This window comes from Nomascus leucogenys, chromosome 8 (genome assembly GCF_006542625.1).
Source record: "Nomascus leucogenys isolate Asia chromosome 8, Asia_NLE_v1, whole genome shotgun sequence".
Lineage (NCBI taxonomy): Eukaryota > Metazoa > Chordata > Mammalia > Primates > Hylobatidae > Nomascus > Nomascus leucogenys.
Window position 1 is genome coordinate 4,127,393 of NC_044388.1, and position 27,379 is coordinate 4,154,771.

General features: G+C 51.2%; 1 protein-coding gene across 4 annotated transcripts in view; it reads left to right on the forward strand.

The window, feature by feature from the left end:
• VDR (vitamin D receptor) overlaps positions 1–7,107 on the forward strand; it is a 62,992-nt gene extending 55,885 nt beyond the window's left edge. For 2 of the 4 annotated variants that reach the window (XM_030816677.1, XM_003252233.4), the window contains 3 exons: positions 1,835–1,986; positions 2,187–2,303; positions 3,645–7,107. In XM_030816677.1, coding sequence (XP_030672537.1) covers positions 1,835–1,986; positions 2,187–2,303; positions 3,645–3,904 — 529 coding nt within the window. In that variant the 3' untranslated portion in view covers positions 3,905–7,107. The remainder of the gene's footprint in view (positions 1–1,834; positions 1,987–2,186; positions 2,304–3,644) is intronic. The other 2 variants (XM_012508606.2, XM_012508605.2) reach the window with 2 other exon arrangements.
• Positions 7,108–27,379: the final 20,272 nt, after the last annotated feature.

The following is a 27,379-nucleotide window of genomic DNA, read 5'->3' on the forward strand; positions in this document are numbered from 1 at the left end:
CAAGATCTCACCACTGCACTCCAGCCTGGGCAACAGAGCAAGACTCTGTCTCAAAAAAAAAAAAAAAAAAAAAAAAAAAAAAAAAAAACAGGAGTAGAAAACAAGCATGAAAAGAGCAGAACTGGAGGAGAAGGGCAAATGAAAGCACCAGCAATGTTCAATGCATCACAGCGACATGGCCTAACTGTGCTGAAGAGTCAGAAGGTGCGGGGCTCCAAGGGAAAACACAGTGGATTCAGGACCAGAAAAACAAAATAGAGAATGAGAAGGGGATTCCTGGCTGGAGCTGTAGTATGCTCAAAGGCGTGGTGATGGCTGGGTGCAATGGCTCACACCTGTAACCCCAATGCTTTGAGAGGCCAAGATGGGAGGATCACTTGAGGCCAGGAATTTGAGACCAGCCTGGGCCACATAGTGAGACACCATCTCTACAAAAAAATTTAAAAATTAGCTAGGTGTACACCTGTAATCCCAGCACTTTGGGAGGCTGAGGCAGGCAGATCACAAGGTCAGGAGATCGAGACCATCCTGGCTAACACTGTGAAACCTCGTCTCTACTAAAAATACAAAAAAAAATTAGCCGGGCGTGGTGGCGGTCACCTGTAGTCCCAGCTACTCAGGAGGCTGAGGCAGGAGAATGGCGTGAACCTGGGAGGTGGAGCTTGTGGTGAGCCGAGATCATGCCACTGCACTCCAGCCTGGGTGACAAAGTGAGACTCCATCTCAAAAAAAAAAAAAAAATTAGCTAGGTGTGGTGGTGTGCACCTGTAGTCCCAGCTACTTAGGAGGCTGAGGCAGGAGAATTGCCCGAGCCCAGGAGTTTCAGGCTGCAGTGAGCCATAATCATTCTGTTGCACTCCAGCTTGTGTGACAGAACAGGACACTGTCTCTAAAAATACTAATAAAAGAAAATTAGCTGAGCATGGTGGCGCATGCTCGTAGTCTTAGCTATTCGGAAGGCTGAGGTGGGAGGCTCACTTGAGCTCAGGAGTTTGAGGCTATCGCATGCTATGATCATAACACTGCACTCCAGCCTCAGCAACAGAGCGAGATCCTGTCTCAAGAAAAAAAAGAAAAAAAAAAAGGCACAGTGAGAACACACAGCATCTGAATGTGGAGTGGCATGATGCTGCTAGAATGGAAGGTTGGTGGAGTTTACCATGGGAAAGGGAGTTGGAATGAGAGGTTGGAGCCAAGTTAGGGAGTGTGGGCCTGATCCTAGGGTGTTTGAGAGTCAGTGAGGATTTCTGAGCACAGGAGGACATTGACCTGCAGCAGTGGTAAGAAAGATGAATGAGAGACTGGAGAGAAACAAGTCTGGGATTCCCGTAAGAGGCTATTGGAAAAGACGCTGGAGCTCTGAGCCAGAGCACTCCTGGTAGGAGTGGGAATAAGATCGTGGGCTGGAGAGACATCCTGGAGACAGAATTGGCTGAATTTACTACTGAGAAGGACTGGAGGACAGGAGGAGGGAGAGGAGGAGAAAACTTGGGTGTTGTTGAAGATACCGTGGCCCTACCTTTTGCAGACCGCCATATTCATGCCTGGGCTCCGTTTCCTGTGCCCCATAGCTCCGGCTGCTTGGTCTCTGAGTTTTTCTTGTCTTAGTAACTGAGCTACTTCACTTCTGGCCTTGGCACATGATCACAGTGTTGAACCGTTCTCTCTCAAGGAACACTCTTGTCCCTTCTAGCCAGGCTGCAAGCTCCTTGATGAAAGACCCAGGGTGCATGTTGGTGCCCAGCAGGTGTATACCTGTCAAAACACTAAACTGATTTGTGTGGCTTGAAGGCGTTGACTGGTAACCTGACCTCCCTCCCTCCCTCCCCTGCAGAGACCTCACCTCTGAGGACCAGATCGTACTGCTGAAGTCAAGTGCCATTGAGGTCATCATGTTGCGCTCCAATGAGTCCTTCACCATGGACGACATGTCCTGGACCTGTGGCAACCAAGACTACAAGTACCGCGTCAGTGACGTGACCAAAGGTCTGCCTGGACTCCACCTCCAACTTTTCCAGCTCCCAGACGCTGGCTCCACCCCTCCTGGGGTTTGGGCTCCAATCAGATACATGGGAGGGAGTTAGGCACCAACAGGGAGAGAAGGGCGAGGGTCGGACCCATGGGGTTGGAGGTGGGTGGGCAGCTCCTCAGCTCTGCCCACGGTACCTGGCCATTGTCTCTCACAGCCGGACACAGCCTGGAGCTGATTGAGCCCCTCATCAAGTTCCAGGTGGGACTGAAGAAGCTGAACTTGCATGAGGAGGAGCATGTGCTGCTCATGGCCATCTGCATCGTCTCCCCAGGTATGGGGCCAGGCAGGGAGGAGCTCAGGGAGCTGGGGAGCGGGAAGTATGAAGGACAAAGCCCTGCTGAGGGCCAGCTGGGCAACCTAAGGGAGGTGTAGCAAAAGGAGAGGCGGAGAAGGAAGTACTGACTTTGCTGGTTTGCAGAGGCCCTGTGGTGTGTGGATGCTGAGGTGCCCCTCATTGCCCTTGGCTCTGCCTTGCAGAGTTTGCAGGCGATTCGTAGGGGGGACTCTGAGGAACTAGATCAGCAGGGTTCCTCGGGCCATAGATGGGCCTGCACGTTCCCAATACGCAGCTCTGCTCTTATGTGAACTGGGCTCAACATTCCTGTTACTTGAGGTTTCTTGCAGGCAGGGTATAAAACCTTGGAGCCTGAGAGATGGTTCTGCCTATATAGTTTACCTGATTGATTTTGGAGGCAGTGTGCTGTGACCCTTGAACTCTTCTGCTGGTCAGAAGTGAGAAGAGGGAGAAAAGACCGAAGAGGAAGTTATTGTGACCTTGGGGACATGATGTCAGTGATGAGGTCCAAAGAGGGGCGGCCTTGCCTCAGCCTGTGCTGTGTTTAGGCAACAAGCTAGTGGCCTCTGCCCAGGATGCTTTCCTGGACTGGAGGCTCAAGGAATGGAGGTGGGCTCCTCTACCCCTGCCCAGCCAGCCTTCCCTCATTCATTCATCCACTTAGCAACAATTTATTGAGCACCTATTAGGTACCGGGCACTATGCTATGTACTGGGGTTCAGCAGTAAACAGGACACAGGCTCCTCTCCCATGAAGCTTAGGAGGAAACATTAAACAAATGTTATTTAATTACTAATTCCTAACAAGGTTAGGGTTTCAAAAATAAAGTAAGTGATACTACAGAAGGGTAGAATAGGAGGGAAGCTGACGTGGTCTGGGCCACAGAGGTAGAGTGTTGCCAGGAATGGCCTTTTGGAGGAAGACCTTTTAAGCTGTTATCCAAAGGATCAGTAAGAGTCTGGCAAAGATAGCAGAGCAGAGTTGCAAGCAGAGGGAGCACAGATGTGAAGGCTGGTGGCCAGACAGCACGGCGCATTGGGACGCTGAGGGGTGGACAGAGCATGGGCAGGGAGCAAGGCCAGGCAGGGACAGGGCCAGGTGGGCCCATGGAAGAACCTGGGACTGGATCCTAAATGCACGGAGAAGTCACTGGAGGGCTTTGGGGCCGGGCAGTGGTGTCACCGGTCAGCAGTCATAGAGGGGTGGCCTAGGGGGTGCTGCCATTGAGTGTCTGTGTGGGTGGGGGGTGGTGGGATTGAGCAGTGAGGGGCCCAGCTCAGAGCTCCTGTGCCTTCTCCTCTATCCCCACGCCCACAGATCGTCCTGGGGTGCAGGATGCCGCGCTGATTGAGGCCATCCAGGACCGCCTGTCCAACACACTGCAGACCTACATCCGCTGCCGCCACCCGCCCCCGGGCAGCCACCTGCTCTATGCCAAAATGATCCAGAAGCTAGCCGACCTGCGCAGCCTCAATGAGGAGCACTCCAAGCAGTACCGCTGCCTCTCCTTCCAGCCTGAGTGCAGCATGAAGCTCACGCCTCTTGTGCTCGAAGTGTTTGGCAATGAGATCTCCTGACTAGGACAGCCTGTGGCGGTGCCTGGGTGGAGCTGCTCCTCCAGGGCCACGTGCCAGGCCCGGGGCTGGCAGCTACTCAGCAGCCCTCCTCACCCCATCTGGGGTTCAGCCCCTCCTCTGCCACCTCCCCTGTCCACCCAGCCCATTCTCTCTCCTGTCCAACCTAACCCCTTTCCTGCAGGCCTTTCCCCGGTCCCTTGAGACCTCAGCCATGAGGAGTTGCTGTTTGTTTGACAAAGAAACCCAAGTGGGGGCAGAGGGCAGAGGCTGGAGGCAGGGCCTTGCCCAGAGATGCCCCCACCACTGCATAAGTGGCTGCTGACTGATGTTGACGGAAGAGGCAGGAGAAATGCATCCATTCCTCAGGGACAGAGACACCTGCACCTCCCCCCACTGCAGGTCCCCCGTGTCCAGAGCCCAGTGGGGTCTCCCTCTCCTGCCTACTCACGATAAATAATCGGCCCACAGCTCCCACCCACCCCCTTCAGTACCCACCAACATCCCATTACCCTGGTTATATTCTCACAGGCAGTAGCTGTGGTGAGGTGGGTTTGCTTCCCATCACTGGAGCACAGGCACGAACCCACCTGCTGAGAGACCCAAGGAGGAAAAACTGACAAAAACAGCCTCACAGAAGAAAATGGATGGTGGCCACAGCTGTCCCTGTCACCAAGCCCACAGTTCCTCGCCCTGGATCTAAGGGGTTGGTTGAGGTGGAAGCCCTCCTTCCACGGATCCATGTAGCAGGACTGAAATGTCCCCAGTTTGCAGAAAAGCACCTGCCGTCCTCGTCCTCCCCCTGCCAGTGCCTTACCTCCCGCCCAGGAGAGCCAGCCCTCCCTGTCCTCCTCGGATCACCGAGAGTAACCGAGAGCCTGCTTCCCCCACCCCCTCCCCACTTCCAGTCTGGAGAAGCAGTGAGCCGCATCTCCTCCACGTGGCAGGGTGGGATGGAGGAGAAGAATTTTCAGACCCCAGCGGCTGAGTCATGATCTCCCTGCCGCCTCCATGTGGTTCCAAGGCCGCTGTTGACCCACAGGGCTAAGGGCTAGCGCTGCCGCACCCCAGAGTGTGGGAAGGCAGAGCGGGGCAGTCTCAGGTGGCTAGTCAGAGAGAGCGTTTGGGGGTTCCAGGATGTAGGGTAGGGTGCCTTCTTATTCTCACTCCACCACCCAAAGGTCAAAAGGGGCCTGTGAGGCAGGGGCGGAGTGATAGAACTTCAAGTGCCTGCTCCCCTCTGCAGCCAGCTCAGCCCAGCTGGTGGGAAGCGTCTGTCCGTTTGCTCCAAGGTGGGGTCCTTGTGAGAGTGAGCTGTAGGTGTGCAGGACCGGTACAGAAAGGCGTTCTTCGAGGTGGATCACAGAGGCTTCTTCAGATCAGTGCTTGAGTTTGGGGAATGCGGCCGCATTCCCTGTGTCACCAGGAAAGTTAAAGTCAGCGGGAACGTGACCGCCCCAACTCCTGGAAGCTGTGTCCTTCCGCCTGCATCCGTAGTTCCCTGAAAACCCAGGGAGGAATCAGACTTCACACTGCAAGAGCCTTGGTGTCCACCTGACCCCGTGTCTCTCAGAATTCTTCAGGTGGAAAAACATCTGAAAGCCACATTCCTTACTGCAGAATAGCATATATATCGCTTAATCTTAAATGTATTAGATACGAGTTGTTTTCAGACTCAGACTCCATTTGTGTTATATTCTAATATACAGGGTAGCACGTACCACTGATTTGGAGATATTTATGGGGGGAGAACTTACATTGTGAAACTTCTGTACATTAATTATTATTGCTGTTATTTTACAAGGGTCTAGGGAGAGACCCTTGTTTGATTTTAGCTGCAGAACATATTGGTCCAGCTTGCTCTTCAGTGGGAGAAAACACTTGAAAGTTGCTAAACGAGTCAATCCCCTCATTAAGGAAAACTGACAGAGGAGGGCGTGACTCACCCAAGCATACATAACTAGTTAGAAGTGGGCCAGGACAGGCCGGGCACGGTGGCTCACGCCTGTAATCCCAGCAGTTTGGGAGGTCGAGGCAGGTGGATCACCTGAGGTCGGGAGTTCGAGACCAGCCTGACCAACATGGAGAAACCCTGTCTCTATTAAAAATACAAAAAAAAAAAAAAAAATAGCCGGGCATGGTGGCGCATCGCCTGTAATCCCAGCTACTCAGGAGGCTGAGGCAGAAGAATTGAACCCAGGAGGTGGAGGTTGCAGCGAGCTGAGATCGTGCCGTTGCTCTCCAGCTTGGGCAACAAGAGGGAAACTGTCTTAGAAGTGGACCAGGACAGGACCAGACTTTGGAGTGATGGTCCGGTGTCCTTTTCACTACACCATGTTTGAGCTCAGACTCCCTTTCCCATTCCCCAGGTGGCTGACCCAGTCCCTGGGGGTAGCCCTGGATTTCAGACAGAGCAAGTCTGGATCTGGGACCCCTTCCTTCCTTCCCTGGCTTGTAACTCCACCAACCCATCAGAAGGAGAAGGAAGGAGACTCACCTCTGCCTCAATGTGAATCAGACCCTGCCCCACCACGACGTGGCCCTGGCCTGTTGGGCTCTCCGCCTCAGCCTTGTATAATGCTGTTGCCTCATCCATAACATGTCTGTAATGTCACCACCTTCCCAGCTCTCCCTCTGGCCCTGCCTTCTTCAGGGAACTCCTGGGAATATCAGTTACTCAGCCCTGGGCCTCACCACCTAGGCCACTCCTCCAAAGGAAGTCTAGGAGCTGGGAGGAAAAGAAAAGAGGGGAAAATGAGTTTTTATGGGGCTGAACTGGGAGAAAAGGTCATCATCAATTCTACTTTAGAATGAGAGTGTGAAAATAGACATTTGTAAATGTAAAACTTTTAAGGTATATCACTATAACTGAAGGAGAGGGTGCCCCAAAATGCAAGATTTTCCACAAGATTCCCAGAGACAGGAAAATCCTCTGGCTGGCTAACTGGAAGCATGTAGGAGAATCCAAGTGAGGCCAACAGAAGGCAGGAATATGTGGCAGATTTGGTGAAAGCTAGAGATATGGCAGCGAAAGGATGTAAACAGTGCCTGCTGAATGGTTTCCAAAGAGAAAAAAAAGTTTGCCAGAAGTTTGTCAAGTCAACCAATGTAGAAAGCTTCGCTTATGGTAATAAAAATGGCTCATACTTATATAGCACTTACTTTGTTGCAAGTACTGCTGTAAATAAATGCTTTATGCAAACCAATTTGCCTTATCCTTATAAGGACCTTATGGGAGATGAATCATTATTACCCCCATTTGACAGAAGGGATAGCTTGAGCAATGCCACACTAGCAAGGGATGGGATTTGAATCTTCGGCAGCTAGCTTCAGAAGCCACAAATTAACTGCTACATTGCCCTGCTTCCTATTGAGTTGGGGGACCTGACAGATGACTGATGGTCTTGCTAGCTCTCTCCTAGAGAGGAGATAAAAGAGGTTCCCTCTCCTAAAGCAGGCCCTGAGCCGGGAATATTAGAGGTGCTGGACCAAACTGTGCTTTACTCCCAGGAAGTGTGCAGTCAATATATGACACCTACGTGAGACCCTCAAAAATGAAAACCAAACAGCTATTGGCAAAACTCTGTCTGCCATTAGAGATGGCGGCTGTGCCAGTGACCTGGAGGATTACAAATGACTGCTGTGCAGAAACAGGACTCCTAATGAGAGGTGACAGCATGCTGGCAGTCCTCACGGCCCTTGCTCCCTCTCAGCGCCTCCTCTGCCTGGACTCCCACTTTGGTGGCACTTGAGGAGCCCTTCAGCCCACCCCTGCACTGTGGGAGCCCCTTTCCGGGCTGGCCAAGGCCGGAGCCCACTCCCTCAGCTTGCAGGGAGGTGTGGAGGGAGAGGTGCGAGCGGGAACCGGGGCTGCGTGCGGCGCTTGCGGGCCAGCTGGAGTTCCGGGTGGGCGTGGGCTTGGCGCCCCCCGCACGCCCCGCCCCAGAGCAGCCGGCCTGCCCTGCCGGCCCCGGGCAATGAGGGACTTAGCACCCGGGCCAGCGGCTGCAGAGGGTGTACTGGGTCCCCCAGCAGTGCCAGCCCAGGGGCACTGCGCTCGATTTCTCCCTGGGCCTTAGCTGCCTTCCCACGGGGCAGGACTCAGGACCTGCAGCCCGCCATGCCTGAGCCTCCCACCCTCTCCATGGGCTCCTGTGCGGCCCGAGCCTCCCCGACGAGCGCCACCCCCTGCTCCACGGCGCCCAGTCCCATCGACCACCCAAGGGCTGAAGAGTGCGAGCACATGGCGCACGACTGGCAGGCAGCTCCACCTGCAGCCCCGGTGCAGGATCCACTGGGTGAAGCCAGCTGGGCTCCTGAGTCTGGTGGGGATGTGGAGAACCTTTATGTCTAGCTCAGGGATTGTAAATACACCAATCAGCACCCTGTGTCTAGCTCAGGGTCTGTGAATGCACCAATCGACACTCTGTATCTAGCTGCTCTGGTGGGGCCTTGGAGAACCTTTGTGTCGATACTCTGTACCTAACTGATCTGATGGGGACGTGGAGAACTTTTATGTCTAGCTCAGGGATGGCAAACGCACCAATCAGTGCCCTGTCAGAACAGACCACTCGGCTCCACCAATCAGCAGGACGTGGGTGGGGCCGGATAAGAGAATAAAAGCAGGTTGCCCGAGCCAGCAGTGGCAACCCGCTTGGGTTCCCTTCCACACCGTGGAAGCTTTGTTCTTTCGCTCTTTGCAGTAAATCTTGCTACTGCTCACTCTTTGGGTCCACACTGCTTTTATGAGCTGTAACACTCACCGCGAAGGTCTACAGCTTCACTCCTGAGCCAGCGAGACCATGAGCCCACCGGGAGGAACGAACAACTCCAGACACGCCGCCTTAAGAGAGGTAACACTCACCGCGAAGGTCTGCAGCTTCACTCCTGAGCCAGCGAGACCATGAATCCACCAGAAGGAAGAAACTCCGAACACATCTGAACATCGGAAGGAACGAACAACTCCAGACGCGCCACCTTAAGAGCTGTAACACTCACCGCGAGGGTCCGCGGCTTCATTCTTGAAGTCAGTGAGACCAAGAACCCACCAATTCCGGACACACTAAGGGGCCCAACTTATGCCAGTGCACTCCACTCTGCTTCCCAAGGAAGTGGGGTTTATGATGAAGGGTAGCGTTGCTAGGCACAGTAAACAAGAATAACCAACCAAGGACACAGCTTTGTGATCTGAAAATAAGGAAATCATGCCAGCTAATGTATTGATTTAGGATAAGTTGGCCTGGGGATATGATTCACTCTGATTTTTCAAAAACATCTGAAAATATTTCAAACCAAAGGCTAAAATGTGTTTCAGTGGGATGAGATGGACTTACAGGAATCAGGGTTAGAACTTAAGGGTTATTTTGTGAAACATGAAGGGACTTAGAGAAAGGAAATCAACAGCTGCATAAATGGGCATGTCTCTGGCTGGAGAAATGTGGAGAATGGAGTTCTGATACACTGTTAGAAGGATCTTATGTAGCATTTTTATAGCTGACCTAGAAGAACACAAAATTTCCAAGGCTGTGTTATAATGAACTTTTCCAGGTAAACCAAGAGGAATATACCCCAGGAAGATTGCATAATTAGGATCAAGGGTTTCCAAGTTTTCATATTCCAAGCTTTGGTTCTATGCCTACACTGTTCAATCAAGTAGCCACTAGTTACATGTGACTATTTAAATGAAATAAAGGTAAACATCTAGCTTGTCAACCGCACAAGCCGCAGTTCCAGTATTTGATAACCTCAGGGCTACCGTAACAGACTGCAAATACACAACATTTTTTTTCCTTCCTTTCTTCCTTTCTTTCTTTTTCTTTCTTTCTTTCTTTCTCTTTCTTTTTTCTTCTTTTTTTTTGAGACAGAGTCTTGCTCTGTCACCCAGGCTGGAGTGCAGTGGCACGATCTCGGCTCACTGCAACCTCTGCCTCCCAGGTTCAAACCATTCCCCTGCCTCAGCCTCCTGAGTAGCTGGGATTACAGGCACCTGCCACCATGCCTGGCTAAGTTGTGTATTTTTAGTAGAGACAGGGTTTCACCATGTTGTCCAGGCTGGTCTTGAACTCCTGACCTCAAGTTATCTGCCCGCCTCGGCCTCCCAAAGTGCTGGGATTACAGGCATGACATTTTCATCATCGCAGAATAGTCTATGGGGCAGCACTGGTCTACACAATGCATTCTTATCTGGTACTAACTGTGAATGACTCCATGAGGATGCTGGCCTCATGTGCTTCTGTTGATCTGTCAGGCAGAATGGCCACAAACCTGACATCATATGGAAGCTCTATAGGGAACATCCTCCCCTTACAATGGGCTGTGCCACACCTGGGATAGTGAGAATGAGTCTGCTCCTTAAAAGAGACATAAAGCAAAAGCACTGCACAGATCGTGGGGTTGTTAGGCTCAAAGCATCACGTGGTATAAATAGGTCACTGGTGTGCTAGGAAGTATTGATTCTTTTAGCCCTGGAGCAGGCAAACAGGGCCTTCCGGGAGTGACCAGAGCCCTTCAATTTCCCCAGCTTCTACCAGGCTCCTTGCAGGCTGCCTGTGCAGTGCAGGTCAGTCTGCCTACCCCATGGCCCCTGCAGATGACAAGAAGGATGGACGCTGTCTGACACCTCCAGCGTGGCCAAGGAGATGGCTCATCATGCTGACATCCTATAGGCAACTAGTCCTCATTGTGGGCAGGGAGCCCGTGAGGCTGATGGGGAGTCTGTGCTCCTCGAGACCCAGAAGCACAGCAGGGTGTGGAGCCTGTGGCTGGCAGGGGGAATCTGAGAGCTCACTTCTCCAGACAGCTGCTCCGAATCTCTGTTTGCATGCATGTCATACATGATATAAGGGATGGTGTTGCAAGTTGGGTTCCAGGGACGTAGACTCTGAAATGCAGGTTGAAGTGCAGGGAGTTTGTTGGGGAGCGGTCTCAGGATTATCAGCCCTGGTGGAAGGGAAAGAAGTAGAATCAGCAGTGGGAGAAGTTGGGCTGCAAAGCAGTCTCAGTGAAGGTCTCAATCAACCCGTGTGCGGATCTCTGAAGCTGGGATGGCCCTTTGGATTGCCCCAAGATGAAGTGAGGGGGAGACATTTCTATATTCCTGCATCAGGTAGTCATTGGATGCAGGCTGTTCCCTGAAGAGCGTGTGATTTCATTGACATGACCTCAGCTAGGTGGCTGTTTTCAGCCTGTGGCCCATAGGGCATGTCCATAGGGGGTGTTTTCTTCACATTCTATACAACCTGGTGAGCACTTCTGGAGTGAGCTGCTCTGGCTTGGGGAGACGCTGGAAGAGTTCCAGGCCCTTTCCTGTGGCTCTATCCAAGGAGAGTGCTGTCTCCAAAGGAGGGGGTTCCCAGCCTCCCCTCAGGTATGTGTTAGCCGGGTTGTTTTTCCTAAATCATCTTGAGTTTCACCACTAGGTGGTGCTACTGCCCTACGGGGACAGCTTTGAGCCACTTGCCTGCCCCCACCCACCCAAAAGCCCCAATCATATCCCCCTTCCACCATTTCTCTATCTCCATGATGTGAGTGACATTCATCAAGGCTCTGAGTCTCTGCTACTGAAGGCACCTGGTGGTGCTTACCTCTCCTCATGCCAACGACATGGGATTAGGGATCTGCTCTCTGGCTTCTCCTCCCAGGCAACAGGGAGTATCTGACCCTTTCACACCTCAGCCAAGGGCTTCCCAGGGTCTTGTGCCCCGGGCCTCTGAGCATAGTACGTGCTGACAGTGAGCGAGGCTGCAGGTTCCCTCTGAGGTCCAGCCAAGTTATGTAGTCCTTCCAATGTTTCTAACCAGACACACCACCGAGCTCAGTGCTGGGGATACGGCGATGAACAAGACAGTCGCCGCCCCCAAGAAAGACACTGTGGAGTAGGAGAAGACAGCCCTACAGACAGATGAGTACAAGGCATGCCAAGTGAAAGCTGCAAAGTGTTAACAAGTTACAAGTAACAGTTAACAAGTAAACTGCAGTCTCCCAGGCCTGGCTCTGCCATTTGCTGTTTGTATGACCCTGGGCAAGTTACGTAATGTTTTTGAGCCTCAGTTTCTTCATTCACAAAATGGTAACAATAATAGTACCTACCTCATAGATTTGCTGTTGTTGTGATATAATCTGTGTAAAGCATTTATAACAGTACCTGGCACATAGTTATCAATCATAAGTGTTGGCCAGCATCACTACTGGGTTGCTGAGATGGCCAAATAAGTTTTTATCAAGGAGGTGACATTGCTCCCACATTCCGACCTCCGATCCCTGACGGGCCTTCTAGACTCACTCCAGGCTGATTTTTTGGGGCCCCTCTTCCGGATGTCGGCTTCTGGTGCTAGGGACTCCTGCTCCATGTCTACCAGAACTGAGAGAAGGTGTCATAGTACCACCTGGCCACCAGGGGGCAGGTGTGCCACTTAATAAACCAAATTGGTCCCAACCGGAAGCTGCCTGGGGAGAAAAGTGTGGGAAAGAGGTGGAAAGGTAGGAATATAAAATATGAATCTGAAATACATGGAACTCTAGTGACTACTGTCCCCAACTTCTTTCAGTCATGTTCTTTATTTGTCAATGTCAATCCTTCAACAATCACCAACACCTGGACTTCACTACATGCGTATTTACTGACCTATAATTAACGTCAGTATTCTCTGGCAAGGGGTGGCTTATGCCCAGAGAAAAGGGAATCGAGACAAGTTTCAAGAATCGGGTTTGATCGATTCATTTATCCCCGTGTTTGTTGGAACCCTGCTTCTCTGAAGAGGTGTAAACCCCACCATGATCTCTTCAGTGTCATTTGTCTTTGTTCCAGACATTGAAACCCAACCGACCACTGTGTCTGGGTACGTGCAGTTCTCTGAACATGCACCTCTGTGGCTTGCCTCTAAACCAGAGTTTCTCAAGCATTTTGGTCCGGGCATCCTTTTACTCTCTTAAAAATAAGGACCCCAAAGAACTTTTGTGTATGTGGGTTAGATTCATCAATATGTACCATTAGAAATTAAAACAGACATTTTTAAAGTGTATTCTTTAAATGTGGCAATAATGAATCTATTAAAAGTTAGGATAAATGACACAATTTTTCTTTAAAATAACCAGTTTCCAAAGTAAAACTAATTTAATGACAAGACAGTATTGTTTCACAGTTTTGCAAATCTCTTTAATGTCTGGTTTAATAGAAGGCAGCCAGATTCTCATATTGGCTTCTGCATTCAACCTGTTATGATATCATGTGTCAAGAAGCCTCCGGAAAACTCCACTGTACACTTGTGAGAAAATGAGAGTCAAAAAGGCTAATAATGTCCCTGCTAGTAAATGAAATGCAAACAGACTTATGCAAATTTAAACACCTTCCTTTCAACTTCAGAACCTGTGAAGTTAATTCCATGTGGCTTCAGAAACTTCATACTAACTCCTCTCCCTAAATTATCTGCCACATCCCCCTCATTCTGTACTTGGCTAATTCGTGTGTGTGTGTGTGTGTGTGTGTGTGTGTGTGTGTGTGTGTGTGTGAAAGAGAGAGAGAGAGAGACAGAGAGAGAGAGAGATGGTCTCTCTGTGGCCTAGGCCAGAGTGCATGATCATAGCTCACTGCAGCCTCAAATTCCTGGGCTCAAGCAATCCTCTCATCTCAGCCTCCTGAGCAGCTGGAACCACCGGCACACTCAGCTAATTTTTTTGTGTTTTGTAAAGATGAGGTCTCTCTATGTTGCCTAGGTTAGTCCTGAACTCCTGACTTGAAGCAAACCCCCTCCCTTCCTCCCAAGCCTTGGCCTCTCAAAGTGCTGGGGTTACAGGTGTGAGCCACCGTGCCTGGCCACCAATTTGTTTTTGACTAAATGCAGAATGTAGCATTTGTCCCTCTTTATATTTATCTGATTTGATTATCCCATACTGGCCTGCTCGAATGTTTTGAATCCTCATTTTGTCATCCAGTATTCTGACCATCCCTCCTGCTCTTGTGTCTTCCAAAACCTAGGTCTGCAGACCATATTCAGAGTTGACTGAGACAGAACCAAAGACTGTCCTCTTGCAGGTTAACATTAGCACATGAGCCAGAAGCTCTTTGGTTCAATTGTTCAAGACCTCGCTGATAAGGAAGGGAAGCAGGTGGGTGATGAGAGATTGAGCCTCAGGTGAGGGGAATCATTGGAAAGACTCAGGTACCACAGGAATTTGGGAAACTTGTCAATGCAGCCACAGCCCCTCCCTCCTCAGGACTCAACAGCCTCACTCCAAGTCTGAACAGACTCTTTAAGAATTAGACAGATCTGAGCCAAGGGTCACAGATCCAGGGTTATTTGATCTAGGGGATGCACGAGGGGTGGATCGAGTATCAAATTTCAAGCTGGGTTGTTCTGCAAATTGTCTGAGCTGGACTCTGGGAAGGAAGGCATGGCCTCCTAGATACTGGTTGCTGAGAGGAGGAAGGCAGGAAGAAGCTCCCGTGAGCTCTTGGGGGTAGTGGGCAGAGCTCCCCTTAGACCTCCAGACCTTGGTGGTGAAGGAGAAGTCACACAGAGCCTGGTTGACAGCCCTTACTTAGCTCTGTAGGGCCTCCCCATTGCACTCTTCACTTGCACTCAGAAGCCTACTGGGCCTCTGGAAGGGCCCATGCCACCCTGACCCAATCCCAAATCCTGGCTGGACATGGTGGCTCATGCCTGTAATCCCAACACTTTGGGAGGCTGCGGCGGGAGGATTACTTGAGGCCAGGAGTTCAAGACCAGCCTGGGCAACATAGAGAGGCGGCATCCCTACAAACAAATTTTATTTTATTTTTTATTTTTTATTTTTTATTTTTTTTGAGACGGAGTCTCGCTCTGTCGCCCAGGCTGGAGTGCAGTGGCGCAATCTCGGCTCACTGCAAGCTCCGCCTCCTGGTTCACGCCATTCTCCTGCCTCAGCCTGTCCAAGTAGCTGGGACTACAGGCGCCCGCCACCACGACCGGCTAATTTTTTTGTATTTTTAGTAGAGACGGGGTTTCACCGTGGTCTCGATCTCCTGACCTCGTGATCCGCCCGCCTTGGCCTCCCAAAGTGCTGGGATTATAAGCGTGAGCCACCGCGCCCGGCCCTACAAACAAATTTTAAATATAAATTAGCTAGGCCTGGTGGTATGTGCCTGTAGTCCTAGCTACCTGGGGGGCCAAGGTGGGAGGACCGCCTGAGCTCGGGAGATTGAGGCTGCAATGAGCCATGATGGCACCACTGCACTCTAGCCTGGGCAATAGAGTGAGAGCCTATGTCAAAAAACAACAAAAACAAAACAATCCTGCAGACACCTGTGAACATCTGTGGCAGCTGGCATGGGGCTAGGGCAGATGCCCCAACTCTGTCAACTCCAGACTACCATTTCCCCATTTGCCTACTAGGCCGGCCAGATAGATCAAGCGGCCTCTCAGAAAGGGCTTGGTCCCCTAAGCCACTGGCCCAGCCTGGCAAGGACTGTGAGCCCCAGGTTAAGCGTGTCGGGGAATTGCTCCTGGTATCCTTTCTGCTTCCTCCGCTTCCCCTAGCCCCAGTGATTTACATGTCTTTCCCTCTCCTACCCAGGAGCCCCCGGAGAGGGACAGGGAGGGGATTGTGGAGGCCCTGGGTGATAAAGTAGGGATGGGGGAGAAGTGATAAAGGGGGTGGGGGAGAAGCCAGCTGCACTTCCTCCCTGATAGGGACCCCACCCCAAGAGGCTCCTGCCTCTGCTGTGTTCACAGGAAGGACTGGAGGTGGTAGAGGAGTGGATGAGGAGGGCGTGGGCAGGATATCAGTGGCTTCTGCAATCCTTTGCCTTGGAAGATGACAGTTCATTATTTTGTCCTTCGGTTGTTCATTCATTAGCAAATACTTACCACACTCCTCCTACCGCTGCTGGCAGAGCTCTGGGCTGGGAGGGCCAAGGAGGCAGATTGAGCTCAGTAGCTCTGCTGGTCTCCCCGCCACCCCGGGACTCCTCAGCCTTGAGGGAGGCAATGAGTGAATAAGAGATGAACTTTAAGAGTAGGTCATTGGAATCCTGATAGTGTCTCTTACTGACTGTGTAACCTTGGGGGAAATGTGTGAGCTCTCTGATCCTCAGCTGTCTCATCTGTGAATGACAGTGTAGAGCTGGTAAAGATAACAGAAGGAAGGCTTGCAGCACGCCGCAGGGCCTGGCCTTGTCTAGGGCAGCAATGAAGAGCAGCAGAAATGGCATCTGGCAGGAGCAGGATTGGACCCTGGCACTCCCCTGAGTCGCTGTGGGACTGCTGGCTATTTGTCTCTCTTCTGTAAAGCAAAGAGAGTAATGGTACTTACTTCCTAGGTGTTATGAGGACCACATGAGCTACTGTGTAGTATTTAGAATTGTGCTTGGCATGGAGTCCGGTGCTCGATAAATGTTAGCCTTTATTACTGTAATTTTCACCATCCTCTGGGGACTCTCTCCTCTAAAGAGATAACCTCTAACCTGATAGCGTCTTCCTTACAAGCCGCTCCTCCAACACATTCCAAGTCAGGGATAGACGGGGTAGAAGCGGGGATTCACAGGTGGACCCCTCTTGTGAAAGGCCAAGCTGGCCCTCAACCCAGCTCCTAGGATGGCAGACACAGCCCTGGCCCGGCCCGTGGTGCCAGCAACTCCGCTTACTCCCCCAGCTCCACGGTGTTGTGCTGGTGGGTAGTGCGGAAGACCTGAGGTCCGCCCCATTATCTCCTCCTGCAAAGCCTCCTCCACCCGTTAACCCCCAACCGAGATTATAGAGCCTCAACTGTCTCCAACTGCTCTGATTCAGGGATAAGCCGGACCTTCGAGCCCATCAGCCCCGCAGTGTTGAGGGGAGGCTGCCTGGCTCCCTGGGAGCTGGCGAGCTGGGGAAGTTGGGCCATGGCAGAGGCTGGGGACACCCCCCTGCCCACCTGCCTGCCTGCTCCGGTGTTGCCTCCAAAGCTTGAGGAGAAAAGTGCTCCTCCTCTGGGGAGAGGCCTTCCTGGGTTCACTAAGGCTCTTTTCTCCCACCTCTGTCTTTCCTGTCTACCTCGCTGGCTCCAGGCTGCTTCTGCCGTTTCTACTTCTCTCTCAGGCTGCTCTTCCCCCACCCCCAGAGCCTCGAAGCTGCACACCTGGCTCCTCACATCAGATAACCCGACCACAGCAGCTCCCATCACCCCAGCCTGGCTCCCAGCAGCCCCCCAGCTCCCTCGCCCCTCGCCCTCTTCCTCTCCTGCCACCCTCACCTTCTAGCTCCCTGACACACCTACACAGCCCTGGGGAGGGACCGGGAGGGGAAGCCCAAAGCCTTACTGGGTAATGAGGGTGTGAGAAGACAGCTCTTCCTACTCCCCAACACACATGCACACACACACATACACACACACACACACACACACACACGTGGAAACTCTATACCCCTGTGCCTAGTCAGAAACAGTGACGGGGAGGGACCCAGGGACCGGGCCTCGAGGTATGAGGAAAATCCAGCCTGCCCAAGTGAGGGGGTTGGGGAGTCACAGAAAGGGGCAGCTTCTGTGGCTGAAGGTTCCACCGCCTGCTGTTTTTAGGCAAAGAGTTTTCTTCCCTTTCCAGGGCTTCATCTCCAAGTCCTAAGGCTACAGGCCCCCACAGGGCCTTCCTCTGGTGGAGCTGGGCTGGGGAGGAGGGTGGGTGCCATGTGGACCTGCCCCAGCCCCTTCCCGCTGTTCCTCAAGGGGCCAAGTGGGGAGGAGAGGGGTGGGGTGGTTGTGGGGGTGGCGGCGCTGAGTTTGGGATGCTGGGGCTCAGGGAGACTGGGTAAGAGCTGGGCAGGACACCGTGGGAAGGGGAGTGGTGGGACCTAGGAGGGAGGGGAACAAAGACCAGGGTGCCTGGGAGCTGGAGGTTTTAATACCGCTTGACAACAAATGAATCATAGGCAAATTCTGTGGAAATGATGGCGTAAAGAAAGATGTGTTATTTCAAGGCCCCAGTGTGTTGTTGTGGGAAGAGAGTGGAGGGGGGAGGAGCAGGAGGCCTAATGGCGCCTGTAGGTGGGGGCCCGGGTAGATTTCCTGGGGGTGCCGTGAAGGTGATGGCCCCTGCATCTCATGTCACCTTCAGGGGGTGATGTGAAACAGCAGGTGGCTGACCACAGCCCACCAACCCCCACCCCAGAGCAGAGAGGCCCTCATACCCGCTGAGCTCCTCACCTCACTGTGGCCACTACTGCAGGCGCTGTGTTCCTCCTGTAGGCAGCCCTGTCCTCTGGGGGCTGTCCCCACAGGTGCCTGCCATGGCCTGCTGCTCAGCAGTAGTAGAGGAGACTACGGAGCTCCAGGAGCCTCCCATGCGTGGGAGGGAATCTGCAGTGAGCACCTGGCCATCACCCCTCACGGTGGGCTTTTTCCTATCAGGAGAATGCTGAGCTGATACCCACAGTGACCGCACCTGCCTTGTGGTCGGAGCTCAGTCCATTAAGTTGCCAGATAAACGCATTTGTGGCCCCTGGAAGGTTGTCAGGGCCCTCCCTATAGCTGAGACCCAAATCTCAGCTTCTGGTCAACCCTCATTCCCGCTCTCCACAATGTTAAGACTCATTAAATGAGACCAAAACCATATATACCCATTCCACTCTACATAATCATTACCTATGACACATATTTCCTCTTCACCTTCTCCTCCATGCCTATATGTTTTTTAATACAGTTGCACTCACAGGGTATGCACAAATCTATATTCTCTTGTGATGCTGTGTTGCATATAAATATCTTCTTAACAGCTTCATAGTTTTCTATTAAGTGGAAATATAATATCATAATTTACCTCCACAATTTTCCAATCATAGGAGTTCAAATTGTCTCTAATTTTTTATATTATAGGCAGTGTGATGGAGGACACCCTTAGGCACATACTCCGCTCCTCCTCCCCCAATTTTGGCTATAGAAATGTAGTTTAGGATACACTGGGTGGGGTTATTGAGCCAAAGGGTAAAAGCACGTTATAGCTCTTACTATATATTGCCAAACTGATTTCAAAAGAGGTTACGCCATTACCGACAGCACACACACTTCACCGAGATCTTGCTAATGTTTCAGAAAGGCACCAACCTTTGTCTCATTTTAATTGGCATTACTTTGAGGACGATCAGGTTGAACATACCCCTACCTCTGCTTGTGAGTTGTGTTTCCTCTGTCCCAGAAGAGTCTGTTTCTGGGCTTTGAACTTTAGTCTCCACTGTTCTAGTGCTTCTTAACAGTTTGTGTGAGCTCTCTTTATAAGAATGATTTTAGGGCCGGGCGCAGTGGCTCACACCTGTAATCCCAGCACTTTGGGAGGCCGAGGCAGGCAGATTGCCTGAGGTCAGACCTGCCTGGCCAACATGGTGAAACCCTGTCTCTACTAAAAATATAAAAATTAGCCGGGCTTGGTGGTGGGCGCCTGTAGTCCCAGCTACTCGGGAGGCCGAGGCAGGAGAATCACTTGAACCCGGGAGTCGGAGGTTGCAGTGAGCCCAGATCACGCCATCGCACTCCAGCCTGGGCGACAGAGCAAGACTTCATCTCAAACAAAAACAAACAACAACAAAAGTGATTTTAAAGCATTGTCAACTGCAACCGTGTGCGAGTCTCTCCTTCTTGACATTCTCTCCCACTTGGGATTCCGATGCACTTCCTCTTGCTTCATTGAAATCTGTGACTGCTCCCGGCCTCCTCCAGCTTCCACTCCTCATCCATCTGAAGTCTTTGTTTTCTCAGGTTTTTGTATTTAGCCATCTTCCCTGCCCTCCCCTTCTCTCCTCTCTTCTCCCCTGCTCTTGTGGTGTCATTCATTCCTACAATTTCATCTCTCACTGATGACCTCCAAATTCTTCCCTGAGCTCCAGATTCCAACTGTCCACTCAACACCCACCCTTGCTCATCCCAACAGCACCTCAAACTCCACCTGTGCAAAGCTCCATTCTGCATTTTCCTCCAAATTTGCTTCTCCTCCCATATTCCCTAACTCAGCTACTCAAATACCTTTGGGTTTGGAGTCGCTTTTGGAAGAGGAAAGAGGAAGGTGGAGGCTAATGCGCCTGAAGAGGTAATCGGATTCTATCAACCTTCTGCTCAGAGAAAGGGCACTGGGAAGGGCAGGAGAGGGCCAGTTGTCAGGGAAGATGCTGCTCTGTGCCTCAATTTCCTTGCCTGCCTGGACACTAGAACGGATCCAGGTCTAGAGATAGGTGCTTGAAAGCCAAAGGGAGTGGTCACTCTCCTAGAACAAATTAACCCTTAACACTGGCCTCACCAGCTTTTTCCTTCACCTGTTGAGCCTCTTCCCCAGCAAGAGACTGGAAGGGATGAAGAAGAGGCAAAGCTATAAGTCTAAACTTGTGCTGTCCATACAGTAGCCGGTGGCCACATGTGGCTACTAAGCACTTGAAATGTGGCCAGTCAGAACTGAAATGTGCTGTTAGTATAAAATATACACTGGCTTTCAAACACTTAGTATGGAAAAAAATGTAAAAGATTTCATTAGTAATTTTTTATTTTGATTGCATACCAAAATAATGTTTTAGATTTACTATATTAGGTTACATACATATACTACTAAAATGAATTTCACCTGTTTATTTTTCCTTTTTTTTGACGTGGCTAATAGAAAATAAGTTACATATGTGGCTCACATTCTGTTTCTATTGGACAGCGCTGATCTAGACCCTCCCAGCCGGTGAAATGTGGGGCTGCAGGCTCAGGAGACAAGGGCAGTCCGTGACAGACACAGGTACAGACCCTACTAGAGGTGTGGGCCAGCCAGAGCTCCAACCAGACAGACACTGAAGGACAGATTCTCAGTGGCCAGCCTCCCTCAGGCAAAGCAAAGCCAGGCAACATTTCCTGGATAATTCCTTCAGTCTTTGACTTCATGAGGGTCTCTGGATTGAAGCTTAGCTCTCCTGAGCTTGTCCCTGTAGATACCCCATTATTCTGGAAAAACACTCACCGAGGACCACCCAGACCTTTGGGCTGCCTCACCTTGATAGCTCATTGGAAGATTTTTCTATCATTCCACCTGGGCCAGGTCCTGGATCTCTTTCCAGAAGCCCAGAGGTGTCCTTCCTCCTGTCTAGAGCCCTCCCTCCCACGCACTCTGGCTTAGGCTTAGCTCACCGCAGGCCGGGAGGGGATGAGAGATGGAGGTGTGCTCAACTTGACCTTGAACCTCCATGTACACTACCTGGGTCACAGGCACATTTTGAGCTCCACTTCTAATGCCTATAGAAGGGAACAGGAGGGGACCAGTGGCGGCAGATATACTCCACTGGGCTGCCCTTCTCTGTCTCATTCTCCTTTCCCTGTGCCCTGGCTGCGCCATTTGAGGGCACTGAAGCTGGGGCCCAGTCTGCGTGGGTCTGCCCCTCCCTCTCCTTGCGTAGATGACTCCACCTCTCCCAGGTCCTGGCTGGGATCTGAAGGCCCCAGGCAAGTGGGGAAGGGGAGCCACTCCCACTTTCCCAGAAGCTGCTGCTGCCTCTTCCTGTTTTGCTAAAACTCTGGCTCTGGACTCAAGCAAAGAGGGGGAAGTCACCAGCTCCTGCCCCACCCCCCCGCAAAGGTCAACCTTGCCCCCCTGGTCCTCTTAGTTATTTATAGCCCCCACCACCACCCCCCCACCCCCAGGCCCTGGCTAAGGAGCTGGATGTCTCCTCCCTCAAATAGCAGCTGTGGCCATTGCCCCAGGGATGCAGCCAGATGGGTAGATCACTCCAGATGTGCAGTGTTTTGGGAGGGGAGGCCAGGCCCTTTCTGCAGTCCCTGTGGCTTTCCCCGCAGCCTGGACCTGGCTCCCCTCAACTTCAAGACAACACTTGAGGATCTCAGGAGGATCAGGAAGGTTGTACCTATTTTCTCCTTTCTGTAGCCTGGCCAAGCTACCCTGTATACCCTAGAAAGGTCAGCTTGGACGATAGGCCCTACTGGATTCATTTGCATAAATCAGCTCAGTGCTCACTTTGAGACCTCAAATTATAGAGGAAAACAGGCTTAGGGAGACAGAAGAGACAGGACACTGTCTCTCTTCTATTACTGATGTGGGCATTGGAGCTCTGTCCCTAACCCAGTGTGTGTCAGGCACTGTAGTTAAGTACTTCATGTCCCCATCTCATCAGTCCTCACAACAACCCTAATATAGCAGGCACTTCATACCCTAATCTGCAGATGGGAAACCAAGACTCCTCAAGGTTAAATAATATACGTAAGGTCAAGCAGTGGGGAAGCAACAAGCTCCAGCCCAAGCATCTCGACACCAAATCCTTGCTCTTAACCACAGTACAACACCTCCTCACTCTGTCCATTCCTCTGGGTACTTTTAAATGATGTCTTTTTTTTTTTTTTTTTTTTTTTGAGGTGGAGTCTCGCTCTGTCACCCGGGCCGGAATGCAGTGGCACGATCTCAGCTCACTGCAAACTCTGCCTCCTGGATTCAAGCAATTCTCCTGCCTCAGCCTCCTGAGTAGCTGAGATTACAGGCGCCTGCCACCACACCTGGCTAATTTTTGTGTTTTTAGTAGAGATGGGGTTTTGCCATGTTGGCTGGGCTGGTCTTGAACTCCTGACCTCAGGTAACCCTCCCGCTTCAGCCTCCCAAAGTGCTGGGTTTACAGGTGTGAGCCACCACGCAGGCCTAAATGATCTCTTAAAAGTTCAGTGCAGGGGGCCAGGCATGGTGGCTCGTGCCTGTAATCCCAGCACTTTGGGAGGCCGAGGCAGGTGGATCACCTGAGGTCAGGACTTCGAGACCAGCCTGGCTAACATGGTGAAACCCTGTCTCTACTAAAAATACAAAAAATTAGCCAGGCGTGGTGGCACGTGCCTGTAATCCCAGCTACTCAGGAGGCTTAGGCAGCAGAATCGCTTGAACCCGGGAGGCGGGAGTTGCAGTGAGCTGAGATTGCATCATTGCACTCCAGCTTGGGTAACAAGAGCTAAACTCTGTCTAAAAAAAATATATATATATATGTATATGCTCAGTGCAGGGAACCCTGGAGCCCAGGACTCAGGGCCTGCCCAAGGGAGATGTCTGCACATTGTCTCTGCCTCCTCTGCCTTCCCACCCTGAGCCATTTAGACCAAGCTGAAGTGAGGGATGTGATGAGGCAGAGACTTCTAGAATCACTGTTCTGGGTTTCCTCAGACCCCAAGCACATAGGACAGCAGGTGAGGGCAGAACCATCACCCCAACCCACATTGATCCCGGGATCCATCAGGTGTCTCCCAGCCTGGAACTCTGGTGACTCTGAATCCACCCTCTCCTTTGCAGCATATGTTATTTGAGTCCCTCATCCAACAGTTTTGTCCACTCCAGGTTCTGTTCTTAGATTGTATCCTGCTCCCCAGGAGGTGATGGATTCCTCACTGTGGCTTTTTTTTTTTTTTTTTTTTTTTTTTGCGTCTGTGCCTGAGAGCCTGACACGGTGCCTGGCACAGAGTAGATGCTCAACAAATGTGTGTTGATGAAGAGGGGTATAATGGTGACCATCATGGGTGGAGTTTTTCAAGGTCTCAGCCAGGGCACCCTTGCTCGCCTCCCAGCTTAGCCACCCTCAGCTCATTGCTCTCTTTCCTGCCTCTAGTCTCCTGACTCACAGGCGCATAATCCAAACCCACCCTAAAAGACACTTCTGGGGAAAGAGAGGTGAGTGTCCTCAGGCCAAGACCTTCTCAGGGGTCTCTCCTGGAGATTCTGGAGTCAGAGGTATGTGCCTCCAAAGAGGAAGCATTGAGATTTGTAGTAAAGTGGGATCCTGTTGACCAGCCAGTATAGCCCCTGGGGCAACTGGAGGGTTGTGCTGGGGCATATGGCGAGGCGGAAGCTGAAGCCTGCCAGTGGGAGGACCACAGCATCCCTGCAGGGGCCCAGTGGAGCAAGTAATGGTGAGCTGGCTGCAGAAAGGCATTTTGCAACTCAGACGAATTTCTTCTCACTCATGATTAGAGTATGGCCCAGTGGCTGCCTCCCTGACCATAATCTCTGCTGGCACAGGCATCTCTGGGCTGGGCAGCGCAGGCTGTGGAAGGAGCGCTGATCTAGAAGCCCGGGGGCTCGAGTTCTCTGCCTGCCCCAGCCCTGCTTAACCGTGTCAGCTCTGGCAATTTACATCCTCCTCATGTCCTCCATTTCCTCATCTGTAAAAGGAATGGTTTGGATTAGACCAGGGAGTCCCAAACTTAACCACACCTTAGAATTACCTGTGGTGCTGCAGGTTCCTGGGTACTATCCAACCCTCTCAAAGAGTCTGATGGGGTCTGCGATGGGACGCAGGAATCTTTTTTTCACAGGTTCTTTTAAGTGGTTTTTATTTACTTATTTATTTTTTGAGTCAGAGTCTCGCTCTGTCGCCCAGGCTGGAGTGCAGTGGTGCACCTACAACCTTGACCTCCTGGGTTCAAGCAATTCTCCTGCCTCAGCTTCCTGGGTAACTGAGATTACCGGCATGTGCCACCACACCTGGCTAATTTTTGTATTTTTAGTAGAGACAGGGTTTCCCCGTGCTGGCCAGGCTGGTCTCAAACTCCTAACCTCAGATGATCCACCTGCCTTGGCCTCCCAAAGTGCTGGGATTACAGGCCTGAGCCACTGCGCCCGGCCTACGTGGTTTTGATCTAGTGTTAGGTTTAGGGGACCCTAGAGACTAGATAATCTTATAAAACACTTGCAGCTTTTGGGAGCAAATATTCGAGTAAATGGAATGGGTACATCGTGAGGCTTTGCTGCTGAGGGGTTTTATCAGAGAGCAGGTGATGGGTAGTTTATTTCCTCATTATCATTATCATTATTTTGCTGCTGGCATTATTGTTATAGAAGGATGTGGTGGCTGCCCATCTGTGTGTTTCTGCCATGAACAAGGTTCTGGCCTAAGCGGGGCCTTGCTTACACCTCGGGGTTGGGAGTGAAGCTGGGAGAGGAGGGTAGGGAGGGAAGGGCTTTCCCTGGTGGGTGGGGCCTCTTGGCAAGGGGACCCTGCTTTCCCTCTCTCCTGGGTGGAGTTTGGCTCCACAGGCTTTGGCACCAAACTCTGGGGCTGAGAGCGTCTCTCCCCACCCATATTCCTCCCCCACTTTCACATCTTAGCCACTCAGCCCTGGGGACTGCCCCCTTCTACTCTTCCTTTCCCAACTTCCTCCCCAGGCCCCTCCAATCCTGCCAACCTCATTCCTGAGCCTGGCTAATCTGTTTGCCACCCTCTGCTTCCTTGCCTCGCCCTTGCACATGCCATTCTCCCTACCTGGAATGTCACCCCCTCTTCTCTCCCCACTCTGATTCACATCTCTGGGCTCTTTCAAAACCCAGTTTGACCGACACTTGCCAGCTTCATTGAGGCCGTGTTCTGCCCTGATGTGCTCCGGTCTTCCCTCTCTGCGACGCGCTCATTTGCGCTTGGAATAATAGAATCAGAAAACTGCTTTAGACTCAGAAAAATAAGTAGAGACGATCTAAAGCAGCCCCCTCATTTGATAGATGAGAAAACTGAGGCCCAGGGTGGTTGCGACTTGGCCAAGATCACACAGTGAGATTTTTTAAATAGTTGGCCTTCCAAGAGGCTTTCAAGTATTTTATGTGTTTGTTTTGTTTCCTCAACACTCTGTGACCAAGAGAAGGGCAGGTGCTTCATTTTTGTTTTGGTTTTTAATGTTCTTATCTCCACACGCTGGTTGTGTTGTGTATGCAGGAGCTAAAGTAAGCAATTGTAATATTCGTTATGCCATCAGGAAAATAATTCTAAAACTCACAGTGGTACAAATCTTTTCCTGTATTATTCATCTGATTTCAGGCCAGCCTTGTGAGGTAAGTAGCCAAGATATTGCTATTTACAAAGCAGGAAACTGAGACTTAGAAAGGTGTGACCCAGGAAGTTAATGGCAGAGCTGGGCCTCAAACTCAAGTTCCCTGACTCCCGGCCTAGGCTCCTGATCCCCACAGTGTCTCCTTTCTAGCTCTCTCCTGATGCTCCTGGCTGGGGACCTGGCATAGTCAAGGGGGTGACCGTTGCCGGCTTTTCATTCGTGGTAGCTTCTTTGAAAGTCTTGGGCTTGAGGAGACTGGCTTCCTGCCCCTCCCCATCCTGTCCCAGTGCTTTCTCCTTGTGTCCCCCGCCACATAGTTGGCACATAGACACATACATGTATATTCAGAACTGCAGGTGTCTAGGGCAACAGACCACAGGGGAAACCACATCACCTTTGTTGACTCTGTAGGGAGATGGGGGTAAGGGGAAGGGACCAGCTTAGTTCCCTCCACCTGCCCCAGTCTCCGCAGTCATCTATCCTCCCAACCTGAGGCCCTGGTACTTATAGCCACACTGCAGCCTCTTCTTGATCTAGCCATCCAATTCTGGCCCAGAAGGATTTGACACCTCTTCTCTCAGATCCTGAAATCCTAGATAGGGGTCTGCCTGCCTGTACCCCAAAGCCACACCCCCAACTCTACCCAGAATACTTATACAGTTCCTCTGATTCTGCCTGTGCAGTGCAACAGAGAAAGGTGGGAAACAGGGATGAGACCACATGGCTGGGGTCAGAAACTTGGCATCTGGAATGAGATGTATAGGGACCTCAAGGAAGCAGGCTACACTGGAACAGGAGACCCTGGCAATGGGTTCTTCATTGTTTTGACCTGCTAGGAAATTGCACAGGCTCTGAATCAGACATACTTGGGATTAAGTAACTTACTGGCTCTGTGGCCTTGGGCAGATCATTTTGTCTTTCTGAGTTTTACTTTACTCATGGAAACAATGGGGATAATAATGAGATTTAAGTGAAAGGGCTTTGAACAGCGTGTGATATGTAGAACATGCTCAATAAATCCTAAATTATCTTTCCTTCCTTCTTTTTCTTCCAGTCCTTCCTTCCCTCTCTCCTTCCCTCCTTCCTTCCTTTTTTTTTCCTTTTCTTCCTTCCTTTCTTCTTTCCTTCCTTTCTCCCTCCCTCTTTTTTTTCCTTTTCTTCCTTCCTTTCTTCTTTCCTTCCTGTACTTCTTATATCTCTTATGTCTGGTCCCATGAAACCCTTTATTTGGAGTTGGGGACCTAATCTCCCCTACTAATCTGCAAGTCCCAAACCCTGAGAATTGGCATTTGATTCCAGATCCAGAAACTGAAATGCAAGATCCAAACTAACCCAATACAATGGGTGTCCACTGAGATCTCACTGAGGCCTTGGGGAAGGAGCACTTTCTGGTTGGCTTTGTGGGAAGTGTGTGAGGATAAGCACAGGCTGGGGGAGGAACTGTGGCTATGGCCCCTACACCTAGAAGGGGAAACGGAGGGTATCAGAAAGTTTGGATAATTTTCTGGGGCTTTAAATCCTGGCACAAAGTAGGCACCCAATAATATTTGTTGAATGAATGAATGGCCCTGTCACTTACTAGTTGTGCAACTTTGGTCAGGTTTCTTAACCATAAAGGCCATGCTTTACTCATGAGCATAACAAGGATTATTGTTAAGAATAAATGATCTAATGTTTGTCCAGGGGATAGCAAGGACTGCTACGCAG